The 12182-nt window shown below is 41.1% G+C and overlaps 2 protein-coding genes across 10 annotated transcripts in view; both read right to left on the reverse strand.

Annotated features, from left to right (window-relative positions):
- csnk1g2b (casein kinase 1, gamma 2b) overlaps nucleotides 1-6677 on the reverse strand; it is a 31611-nt gene extending 24934 nt beyond the window's left edge. The window contains exons 1-2 of one of the 8 annotated variants that reach the window (XM_010734464.3): nucleotides 6481-6677; nucleotides 2717-3515 (exon numbers count right to left, since the gene is read on the reverse strand). In XM_010734464.3, coding sequence (XP_010732766.1) covers nucleotides 2717-2944 — 228 coding nt within the window. In that variant the 5' untranslated portion in view covers nucleotides 2945-3515; nucleotides 6481-6677. The other 7 variants (XM_010734463.3, XM_010734465.3, XM_019272373.2 and 4 more) reach the window with 7 other exon arrangements.
- A 1340-nt stretch (nucleotides 6678-8017) lies between these two features.
- Nucleotides 8018-11036, reverse strand: dmbx2 (diencephalon/mesencephalon homeobox 2). 2 transcript variants are annotated; one of them, XM_010734515.3, is made up of 4 exons: nucleotides 10829-11036; nucleotides 10108-10280; nucleotides 9200-9375; nucleotides 8018-9045 (listed from the first exon to the last, which is right to left on the reverse strand). In XM_010734515.3, exons 2-4 carry the CDS (start codon nucleotides 10271-10273, stop codon nucleotides 8527-8529), a joined length of 861 nt encoding a protein of 286 aa, XP_010732817.3. In that variant the 5' UTR covers nucleotides 10274-10280; nucleotides 10829-11036; the 3' UTR covers nucleotides 8018-8526. The 2 variants fall into 2 exon arrangements, with proteins under 2 accessions (XP_010732817.3, XP_027146287.1); XM_027290486.1 differs by lacking the exon at nucleotides 10829-11036 and having other exon boundaries at nucleotides 10108-10325.
- Between the last annotated feature and the right edge of the window lie 1146 nt (nucleotides 11037-12182).

Here is a 12182-nt window from a genome sequence, read left to right on the forward strand (position 1 = left end):
GAGTAAAGCCTGCAGTGTACTTACAGCAGTGGCTATATGGTCCGGCCTCCATCACACAGGCGATTGTCAGTGTGAGAAAGCATCCAGCTGAACCAAAGACTGAACCACTGTGTGTCGACAAGGCCTGCTAACAAAGACGACCTTTCAGCACTCAGCAGTTTCCCCCTTCTCTCTTGCTTTTCGCAGCAACATTCACAGCAGTTCCAGATCCACTCACAGAGGATCTTGTGCGCTGCCCTGCTGTACATCTGTATCTCTGCTATCGCATGGTGGAGGGAGCAGGGTGACACTGGCATTCACCTTTGTCCCAGGTGCAGGCAGGCACCACCCACATGCACGACTCCACAACTTGGTACACAAGACACTCAACACATAAAGGCACCAGCTCAACACTGAGTAATCACTACTTGCCGTCCTTCAGAGTCGGGCATCTACAATTCATTACGTTTTAACAAAGACATTAAACTAGTTTTAACCTGTCAGATAACAAATTCCAAACAAAGCCGCTTATTGATTTCCTGGTAGATCAGCAACACTTCAGTAAACCAGTCACAGAGTAATAACTGGCATACTTCACTCAAGTTTACTGAGATCAACGGTTGATCAGTTAAGAAATCATGTTGGCCATTTGCAATTTTAATGACATGGGGGTTATTTAAGGTGGAGTCTGTATCAAAGTCTGAAATGATTAGTCAGTCAACAGAAAATTAAAAGCAGATTGTTATTATTTCTATTGATTAAATCATTTAACATATAAGAAGCAAAAGTATTATTTGATGATTTCTTCTTTCATTTTTGGACCAAATTTTAAGTTAATAATTAAAAGAAATGATAGAAAATCAAAACGGTTCCACTTCATTTTGCAGAAAATACAATTTGTATTTCTATTTACATTTTCTTATACAATTGAAATTGGACTCTATCAAACTTTACAACACACTTTCTGAATCACGAGCAGAAAGTCATTTCCTCGTTCTATCCTTTGCCGACAATTATTTTGGATTTTATCTACAAGTGAGCAATTACCACTGAAGTGGCTGACCGACAACGGAGGAGACCCTACTCACGTCAAGTATGTGTTAGCAGGTGGTCGCAGATAACAGAGCTGTTATTTGTGTTCGTCCATAAGGAAGAGTTCGGCAACAGCCTCTGACAAAACAGAGGCCTAACTAGACAGGCAGTGACATTCGCTGGGTAACCCCAGGGAGCTGTGAACTCGGGGACAGACAGAAACATGTGGACGGACAACTGTGCCAGAGTCTGGGTTAGCCCGATCATCTACAAGGGAAGACCTCTCCATGTCGGACAGGAAACTACTTCAGCAATAACTCTTATATAATATAATAATACTATAATAATTTGTGTAGTTCATGTTAAAAAGAATAGCCTAACTTTTGTGAACGTCAAAAGGAAGCAATTAAAAGTCATCAATGTTGTTACGAAGATATAATTAACAAGAAAACATGAATCACCATCTGAAATGACTCCTCAAAATAAAATGCTAAATAAACCCGAGTCCTCACAACCAGGCCCTGCTATTAGCCGGGCCTTGTCGAGCTTTGTTGACACCATTAGCACACTTCCTCCTCTCGCTATTATACATTCAGATAAACGCTGGGTCCAGTGGGCCACAAGATCCATGGAGCAGTGTCATGGCCCTAATGCCAGATCCAGATATAGCTGGACACCATGGGGATAAAAATACCCAAACAGATGGGAGGGTTCACAGGCAAAGGGGGGAGAGGCGGCAGCAGCAGCAAGCACAACTAAAGATTTCAGAGGAGAGGAGAACTGCAATTACAGCTGTTTGCTAACCTCTGCCTTCTCTGTGGTTAACAAAACCTTCAGTGGACGCCCGTTTAAAGATAATGACCTCGCTGGGAGATACAAATGTAAGGATAATCATACACAGACTAATGCAAATGTGGTGGAGATGACGCCTCGCCTGCATCAATTTTAGTATGACTACTTAACTACAGTTTGACTTAGGCCTCGCTTACATTAAGACACTGCCAGTGATCAAAGAGCTACAAGTAGCAGCACATTTGCAGCAAAGAAAAATGTGTAGAGGAAATGGTTGAGCAGCCACTGGGTGGCCGAGAATCTAAGACAAAGAGGAGTTGGCACTCTGTTTTTTTTAACACCCTGTTAAAACGCTACTGAACCAGCGGCTTTGAAAAGAAGAAAAAAAAAAAAGTGTTCATGCTGACACAAAACAAAAGAAAAATTATTGATCGCTCATAAAGCCTGCTGTGAGCTTATTAGAGGGAGAGCTTCCACAAGAATTGAAATCAACTCCACTGAAGCTTTTATAAGGAATATTGTTTTAGAAAAGTTTCCTAAAACCTGTTTGTTCAAGTGTTGTTGCCAACAGTTTGCGGTCATTAATATAAATACTGAACAAGGAAAATAAAAAGAGAACCACCAGTGAAGATATTATCCAGCCTCACCTTACTATTCTTCACCTCTGTGATAACACAAGCAGAGAATGGTTGACTCATTAACAGCATATGGGGAGAACGGGGTGGGGGGCAGCTTAGGTCAAAAAGTCAACTGCAATAGAATAGTTTGCCGCTAATTAAAATTAACTTTGAACATCATTTTAACAGACGCATCGGTTGTACAGGATGTGGACAGATCTTAGTAGATAAAGCAGAACAATGATGAGATTATGTGAGTACATGTTTCTCTTTACCAACCCTGACGATGCACTTACCAATTTGATGGCCACATATTCGTTAGTATAGAGATTTTTTCCCAACCGCAGCTCTCCAAAGTTCCCGCAGCCGATTTTTTTACCCACACGGAAGTTTGGGCCAACCATAAGAACTCCAGAATTGGTCCCTGAACTCCGGCCCCCATGTCCAGTCCTGCTGCCTGCTGTCTTAGACATCTTTTTCCCTTCCTCTGTCTCTCCTTTGCCCCCTCTCTTGTCAAAATCCATAAGCTTGTGATACCCTGGCCTCTCCACGGTTATTCTCCAGCCATGCAAACCATAGAAACTCCAGTAACGACGACAGAGGAGGCTTTAGGCTTTATGGAGGGGGACAAATCTCACAGGGACAGAGGAAAGGTGTTGCTGTTAAAATGTGCAATTGTTCAGAAGACAAACTACAGCTGAAGTGTCTGTCAGACAGCTCTTTTGCTGAGTGCTTCCCTTTTTTTTCCTCTTTATGTTCCTTGTTTACCAGAGGGGCTCCTTTCTTGTGGATTTCTCCAGCTCCAGTCTCAGAGTAGCATGTCCCTGCCCTAGGAATAGGCAGGTTGTGCTAGGATGTGCCCACAGACACACATACAATAGTAGTCATAAAAAAGCACTCCAAAACCAGCTACTGCATCCACAAGGCCACTTGGGGACATCTCCTGGAGTGCATCATTCCTTCTGGTCAGCCTTCAGTGACACAGTGGACACTCTCCATGTTGCAGGGCTACAGCAGACGAGGTAACCCAGAGTTAAAAGAGAAAATAGCGATGAGGAAGAGGGGTAACGGATTGGTTCGACGTCAGCTGGAGATCTGCAAAAGCAAAAACAGAGAAATCAGTCTGTCACAAATAAACTCAGACGTTACTTACGAAATCTTCTGGCCTGTTGAAAGATTTTTAAAAAAACAAACAAACAAATTCTCACTGTTTACCACCCACAGATGACGTACTCTCAACAATGGCTATCCCATTCTACAATTACAATGCAATACACCATCCAACACTATAAAAGCATAATTCTGTGGAGCAATTAAAGCCACAAACATTGGGAAACTTAACAAATCTGTCGCCATAAAACTTTGTGGCCATAAAGAGATTAAAATTTTCAGACTTTTTTTTTTTTAAACTTAAACCTTTCACTTGAAGATCAAATTATGTCTACTGTAGTGGTTCCTTACTACAGCTGAAATGAGAGCTTGCTCCAGACCAGCACACGGCTAATTCAATAAAGCAATCGATATGAACGGAAATATTCCACAGAGGACCTCAGACATGAGAGAAAAGATCTCTTTTCCAATTAAACCCATTTTCTGAAAGCCCAAAATATAGTGTGTCGCAGAGACTGTGCAGATCAGAAGGTTGTTTCGTAATAAACAAGACAAAAGTATCGAATGTTCAGAAGCAGTGTCGGGTTAATAACAATTTGCATACTTCTGATAATGTGTATCAAACACTCACTCGAGAGGAAAGGAGTAGTGACAAGAAATCAGACTAAGCCACAAACTAGTATAAAAAGCAAAGCCAACAATAATTTAAATTTTCATTGGCAGTGTAACTTGACCATCTCTGTTCAGCTTTTCAACAACAATCACACGCAGACATCTCTGTCTAACTCCCCGATGTCCATGATCTAAGATGTTGGTGGTGCTGCAGAGAGCAGGTAATGCAGGCACGAGCAGTGGGCAGCTACTGTTTCCTATGGAAAGGCACTTAGACGGATCAATGACCGCTGTAATGCCTCATCTCATCATAACATTTGCATCATTGGGAAGCATATTATTGGAAGGATTCGGACGCAGTCTAGTCTGGAGCTAGCTCAGCTCTATCCGACAGTAGTAAGACCAGATATAACCATCACAGGACAAACATACAGCATTATCAGGCATGAATAAGTATGCTGATGATGAGTTAGCATTGGTGTGTGTAAAATATCCATTCTTACTTGGTTGTAATTGTTCCACACAAAGACTATCCCACAAACAATCAGAGAAAAAGCTACAGTAAAACTCAACGGCGCATGTGCCAGTAAATAAACATAAACAACGGCGCAGTCCATAAAGATCCAGTGAGAATCGAAACGCAATTATAGACCAGGTATGTAGTCAATCATTACACTGCCATGTCTTCCTTGTGGTATGACGCATGGCGATGATTACAGTAGGAAATGACACTGGCATACCTGGTCATGACTTTCAAAGTACAACGAACGGGATGGATGAAAGCGAAAAACGTCAAAGGATCACAACTACTCCTGAAAGGGCAAATTGTGATTTGTCAAGGTGACCCAAAAAAACAAAAACACCCATACATTTAATACACAATGTATAATTATGTCTGATTATGAGGAAGGATGGGAGCACAACAAACATCTGAATAACTTCACTGACTTGGGCAACTTTTCTTGGCCATCTTAGCCCATATGTCTAAGATTGTCTCATTTCAGGAAGTTGTCTATTGTTTGTTTTTTTTTTCATATCAGCTGTTTGGTACAGTCACCAAATTGTGTAAAACATAGCGAGCGCGTAGTCATATATGCCACGTTACGACGTGGCACCTAAACAAACACATAGACGAAGAAAAGAGAGTATGAATGATGTCTCGCCAAATCCAAATCTTGTGGCTCAAACGCCAGCCTGCTACAATTAACATTGTAGTCAATAGAGATGGAAACACGACGCGAGGCGATCTCAAACGTAATAAATACGAATCCAGCTACCAATAGAAAACATCACATTGATCATAAATGTTAGCACCCGGACCAGATTGACAAGTTTTCCCTCGCTGTGGTACAAAATATTCACCTTTTTTAAACAGGTAATGTTAATGCTAGCTCACAGCTAACAGGCTAGTGCCTGGCAGCTGTCATTTAGCGTTAGTTTCTGCTTTTAAAACTAGCTCCTTTCTCTCTTTGGCGAGTTTGTTTTTAGGTGAGAAAAATAAAAGAGAGAAGAAAATCTTACACAGAAAGCCAAGTCGATACAGGTCTTGAGGAAAGCGAACATTAAACCATGTTAGCTCGCTTGGCGGACAGGCCAGATACTCTCTCAGAGTATCTCGGCTTTAGTTAGCAGGCTCCAGTTAGCATCGTTCAATCGTGGCCGATGTGTTTCAGCTGAGGCCAAATACACGAACACAGCATCAGCCACACATTAATCTAACGCAGACGTATGAGTATCTTCTAGTATCTAAATGTCACAGGGCAGTGTTGAAGCTAACGCAGCTAGCACCTCACCAAAGACAGCGTCCCTCTTGGCCCGACGCCTGATTAAAAAAAAAAAAAAAAAAAAAAAAAAAACACACAGCTACCGATGTGACGCTCGCTGTTAACAACACTGTGCCATAAAGACAAGCTCACCGTGAGCCAACTAATGCAAATTGAACAAGTGGAAGCGGGACAGGGCATAAAATATTCATTGATTAACCCGGTTACTTAGTAAACGCTTAATAACTGAGAAACGCCGTTAACAACGTCCCGAGCGACGTCGTAACTAGTTCATGTCACCGACTATTGGAAATGAATCGTTGTTTCACCTGAGAGGCTTGTTTTTTCAGCTCAAAATCCAGCTATAGCCATTACCCTGGCCACTGCCGGGCAACTCCTTAATCCTAAACAACCGACTGCACACCGACGACAGGCTGGGATCTCTTACCGCTTAGCTCGCCACAGCTAGCCACTTAGCGAGCTAGCGCCCGAAAAACGTTAATGTGCGGCGGAGACGGCGTTTTAAAAAAAGCAGCGCAGGGACACATTAATGTCGCCAAAGGGACGTGTGTTACCTTCAAATCGTAGCTATCGAAGCGTAGTCGAAGTCATGGTGCTTCGTTCGTGGATATCTTTCTCATTTCGTTCCTCTTGCCCTCAAGTTGCTATGATTTTGCTGTTGTCTCTTTAAGCCTCCCTCAGCTGCCGATAGCCAGGTACAGCGTCACGCTGTGGCTCACGGCGCTGCGCTGCGCCCAGAAACTGACGCAGCCGTTTATGGAGAATACGACGCAACGTCAGGCGAGCGTAGCTCATCGAGTAGCTGCTCCTAAACTGGACAAATTTCCACTCTGACGCCAGGATGGTGTGACTACATTCAAACATCTGCAACCTGGCCAATCTGTGCAACACAGCTCTTTATTGTCCTCTTATAATTTGACACAAATTAGGGCGTCATTGTCATAAATGTGACGCCCTTCAAACATTTGGTTTCATGCCACAGGTGTATGTCCAGAGGCAATATTTGGAGTCCTGATATCTTCTTCATAAGCACTTTGTCTTATTTTTACAAATCAACTGCTTTTTTTTCCTTTTCTTTTTTTTTTTTTTTACAGGTGTGTCACCAGGGGACCTCTATTTGAAATATATATTTAACAATAAATTGAAGATTACACCCCTACCACCAAATTTAGAGCTGATTAACTAACTAGTCTACAGAAGATTAATTAGCAACTATCTGGATAAACGTTTTAAGCAAAAATACCATCATTTCACTTGTTCCAGCCTGTCACATATGAATATTTGTTCGTTTCTTAGTCATCCATGACAGTAAACTGAATACTCTTAGGGGTTTGGACTGTTGGGAAGACAAACAACTAATTTAATATGTTGAGTTTGGCTCTGAATTCTGATGGGCATTACTTTACTATTTTCTGACAGCTTACAGACGAGACAATGAAAAAATAAGACAAGTGACAGACTAGATATCAATCAAATCAATCATTTGCTGCAGGCATAACCTAATTAACATCACTGGAATTAACATTGGGGAGGATTTTTTTTCTATCATGCGTAGCTGAAAAATACATCCTTGTTTTATAACTTAATAGGCTTGTTTGCCTTCATACAAACCTTCAAATGTTTGGTGTTAAATGAACATGCTGCACATGAGATTTAAGTGCTTTTTGTCAAAAGTCTGGCTCCTTTTTTCCCCCCACTTTCTGCTCCCTTATATCTTACGCAGATTAACCACTTGCTGCTGGCAGTGCTCCCAAAATATATAACCATATTGTTGTCACAATAATGATATTTTTTCTAATACTGATATCCTGTATGTTGTGATCGTGCATGTTTAGGCAAAATCACATATGAAATAATCAACTTGACTAAAATGATAACATGTTATGACAATACAGTTCCACTGATGAAATTAAACTGAATAGTTTGCATTAGTTTGCAGTTTTCTTGAAACAGATTTCAAACTGAGTACAAATAATATCTTATTCTTGCATTCTTGTGTGTCCTAAAATACATTTTAGGTGAATGAAGCCAATCCTACTGGGAGTTCTACTAACCACACAAACATAAAAATTGAAAATCAGACAATCCAGGTACAAATAATTTTATTTCACATTTCGATGTTGTAGTGCCTAGTTACAATAAGGAACATCATTCACATGCTTTTACCACCATCATCACTGTGTAGTTACTTGGCAGTGTAGCTAAATAGTGCTAAAGTAGACAACAATATATTTAAATAAGTTGTATTTGTGATGTTTGTTGTCTGGAAGCGATAGATGAAACAACAAACTTCTCCGACAAACTAAAGCCTGCAGAGATTAATTAAAGCAGACCCAAATAAGACTTGATCTACTTTAAAAACCCTCTGACAGTGTATGACTGCACATTAACATCCCTTTAGACAGACAGGGATTCAATTAAGCTCACTTAATAAAAAAAAATCATATTCTGTGCACTGTCTGCAGTCGGGTTTACAGGAACAAGGCAGTAAGTGCTTCTCTACCTTGTTAAACCCTGTCTGTTCACACACAGGGTTTCTTCAGGTGTACCTGAGTCCACAAGGAGCCGAGATCTCGGGCTGTAGGTGTTGAGTTCTATAGTTACAGCCCCAGGTGAGGGTGAGGCACAGCTTTACTGGAACAAGCAGTCTGAAGGGAAAGGCTACAGTTTTTAGTAACTGACGATGGATGGAACCCCAGGGCGGAGCTGTGCTGCTGTATGATGGGCCAGAACACCGGAGGAAGGGTGAGATCAGTGGACAGCACTCCTACAAGCGGCTGGTGAGGTGGGTGGATGTAGCTCTCCCGTGTCATGAAGGGGAAAAGTGGAGGAGAGTGAAGTCTGAGAGGACACTGTGGAGCATCAGAGTCTGAAGGAGTGAGAGGTTGGTTGGTAGTTTTATCCACATGAGGAGGAGGAGGAGGAGGAGGAGGAGGACAGCGGTGAGGCAGGATGCTGCTGTCAGTATGTAATGTGGTGATGTCTTGTTTGTCTTCAGCACTGACTTCCTCTTCTCCTGCCTTGCTGTGATGTGGCACCTCCTCCAGACTGTGGTCTCTGGAGAGCGGGGAGCACCTCTGACCTTTACGAAACTTTGCCCTCCTATTCTTGAACCACACCTGGATAAGTAAACAGCAAAGGTAAATTTAGTGAAATGGCGCAATTCATACAGGTGCTTTACAAACATTTTAACTTGATACGGAAGAACAAACAATCCTCTACACACGGTTTGAGCAGGTTTACATTCAGGTGTCGGGCGGAGCGTGCTCTCACCTGTATGCGAGCCTCGGGCAGGTTGATGCAAACAGCCAGCCTCTCTCTCATGTTGACATCTGGATACTGTGTCTGCTGGAAGGCTTTCTCCAGAGCCTGCAGCTGTGACACTGTGAATGCTGTACGGCTGCGGCGCTGCTTCTGCTGGTTGCCATACCGGGCCTCCAGTATAAGTTCTGGCAGGACAGAGAGAGACAAAATGTCATAACCAAAATATACCCTGAGTCAGCAGCTCCAACTGAAGCTGGAGCATGACAGAAAGTCTTTTGCTATTTTCTCCCACATTTCAATTTAGTTTTTTCAGGGTTTTCAAGTATTCATTTGAGTCATAGTAGCAATACACATTTTAATTAGAATTAAGTCCTGCATTCATAATCGAGTAAAACTACATACATTAAGTATTAATAATAAATGAATTAATGTTTAAGTATTTAAAACTGCTGGGTGATTAAATGCTTTTAAAAAAGGCACCAGAGGTGAAAGACGTATTAAGATCTTTGATTTAAATAAAAGTGCAATATTACAGTGTGGAAATAATCGTTGCAAGTAAAAATCCTACATTCAGATGTGTACTAATGTGTACTGCATTAGCATCAAAATATACTTAAAGTACCAAAAAGTGAAAGTACTCATTATGCAGAATGGTCCATCTCAAAATAATATTGTATTATATTATATGACTGTAATGTAATTATTTAAGCATCAATGTGTACCACACTTTAATATTGCAGCTGTATAATAATGAAGTGAAGTCAAAAGTAAAACATCTCTGCCACTGAAATGCAGTTAGGGTTATAAACCATGCAGCACATAATAGAAATACTGAAGTATCTGAGAAAATCATATCTAAAGTGCTAAATTCACTTTAAGTGTTGTGTGTGGGTCTATGCAGGATCAGGATGACCCACCTGCCAGTCTCTCAGCCACAGACAGGGTGTGCACTGTGGGGCTCGCCGCTGAGTAAACGTGGTACTGCTCCGCCATCTGGTGGTGCAGGTCGAACAGCATGGAGTTAACACCGTGGAGGGGATACACACCACCTCTGGACGTCCCGCAGAAATTCAAGGAGTTCATGTTGAATCTGAGGAAACGGAAAGAGTTCATTTAGCCACTAAAGGATGGAATACTGTCCAAACACACTTGCACACAGCTACATTTAGGACGTCAAGAAATCAAATACTGTAGAGTGAATAAACAAATATGAAATTAATTGGCATTAATTAAACCTCTTTCGCATTTGTATTCACTGTCCAGACTGTGAGCATTAATATGTCTTTATGAAATGGTTAAAAAATAAATGGTTAATAATACCACGCACGCAATTTACACCTACTTTCCATCGTGTAGGCATTGAAGCACCATTTTGAACGTACAAACCAGATCTGAATGATATATATCGTACAGCAGACATTTTTATATGAGGCCCCGTTTAATTAAGGTTCCGTATTGCAGCAGAGACTGAGCCAACACGCACCACAGCACTGCACTGCGCCCTGACTCTGTTTGGAACCCAACCTTAATCACTGGTAACACGTGTGTTTACGATTTCATGTCAAAATGGCTACTATGAAAAAGGTCTGCTAAGACACTTTAATTCTCAAATTTTTCCGTGATGAAAACACTTCAAACCTTTTCTGTCCGCGCAGGGTTTTTTTTAGAGTCCTTGACTCCGAGCAAGGAGCGTGCTATCCAGGTGCGCCTTTACGCACAAAGTCCGGCCTTGGCGAGCTGTAGTCCAGTACGTCCAAGTCCAGTTTGTGGCCCTTATATCCTCGCAGGTCTTTGTCGTGGCCACAGATCTAATTCTCTGAAACCATTCTCACCCACGACTATTTAAGAAGCATTTACCCAGGCTCCCCTCAGCCATTAGCCAATAGAAAGAAAGGTATTAGCCGGGATTAGGTGGGATGAGGGAAGAGAGGGGGGTTGCAAGGGGCTCAAGTTTTTGAAACTATTGAACTTGAGAGATTTATGCCAAGGATCCCCCCTATAAGCGAGCGTTTCATTCCCTCCCGTTAAAACAATTAAAACAATGTGGTCGGCTAATCTCCGAGGCAGGACAGATTAAAATAACAGCCTTTGATTGTGTTCTCCTTCTCAGCCCTCTTTCTCCCATACCGCTGCCTTTGACAGTCCCCTCCCAGAGGGGGTTTTTCTCTAAAGGGTTTGTTTTGCTAACAGGCACCATATTTTGCCTATAAACTGTCACCATGTGAAGTTAATCTGAACGCTGCTCAATGAGAACAATTTCTTAAGAGGCAGCTGAGCTAAATGAGAAGTCTTCCCAGGAACAGAGGAGAAAAACATCAAATCATCACCAAAACGACCTCCCTTAATACATTTTATAAACCATACCAAGTTCATTTACAGTTTTTATGACACTTTACACCACACAACAATGACCCAGGGTACACTTAGTACTTTTTAGTACAGCTGTAGTGTTTATGTCCAAGATATTTATTTATAAATGGTTTATAACACACTATAATGTGGTTTTTAACAGCTGTATGAGCATTTTAAAGTGTTTATTAATGGAAATCCTGTAAAGACATAATTTATATTATTACAAAAGTGTCTTCATAAAAAAAATGTTTGTAAATAATATCAAATATCAACAGTAAGATTGTGTGATACGCTGAAATCTCCAAAACAGCTACTAAATAGAGTTAAAATACTGTCTAGAACATAAATGTTTAAATAATCTAACAATCTGAAATAGTTTTTACATTTACTTAACTTAATAAGTAACTTTTTGCATCTTTATTATGTACAATTTGGATTTTTTGGTAACATTGTGCTATAGTTATTTTTACTGAAGTAAAGTAGTTGGATTCTTCTTCCACCACTGCCATAAAATGACCCAACTTTACTTCATGTAGAAGTAGACAGCCATCTGACATGCCTCACTGAGGTGAAGTGCCTTGGAGAAAATATAAATTCATTCAAGACTTTTATGTTCAATTTCATCCATGGGGGGAATTAA

Source organism: Larimichthys crocea, chromosome XVII, assembly GCF_000972845.2.
Source record: "Larimichthys crocea isolate SSNF chromosome XVII, L_crocea_2.0, whole genome shotgun sequence".
Classification (NCBI taxonomy): Eukaryota; Metazoa; Chordata; class Actinopteri; family Sciaenidae; genus Larimichthys; species Larimichthys crocea.

What these genes read in the sequence shown, in the direction of transcription:
- dmbx2 (XM_027290486.1), bottom strand. Translation starts at nt 10,303, where the DNA reads ATGAACTCTTTCCGTTTCCTCAGATTCAACATGAACTCCTTGAATTTC. An exon ending in TGTGGCTGAGAGACTGGCAG is followed by an intron (nt 9,376 to 10,107) that starts GTGGGTCATCCT and finishes CTGTCCTGCCAG; the next exon opens with AACTTATACTGGAGGCCCGG. An exon ending in TGCCCGAGGCTCGCATACAG is followed by an intron (nt 9,046 to 9,199) that starts GTGAGAGCACGC and finishes TTACTTATCCAG; the next exon opens with GTGTGGTTCAAGAATAGGAG.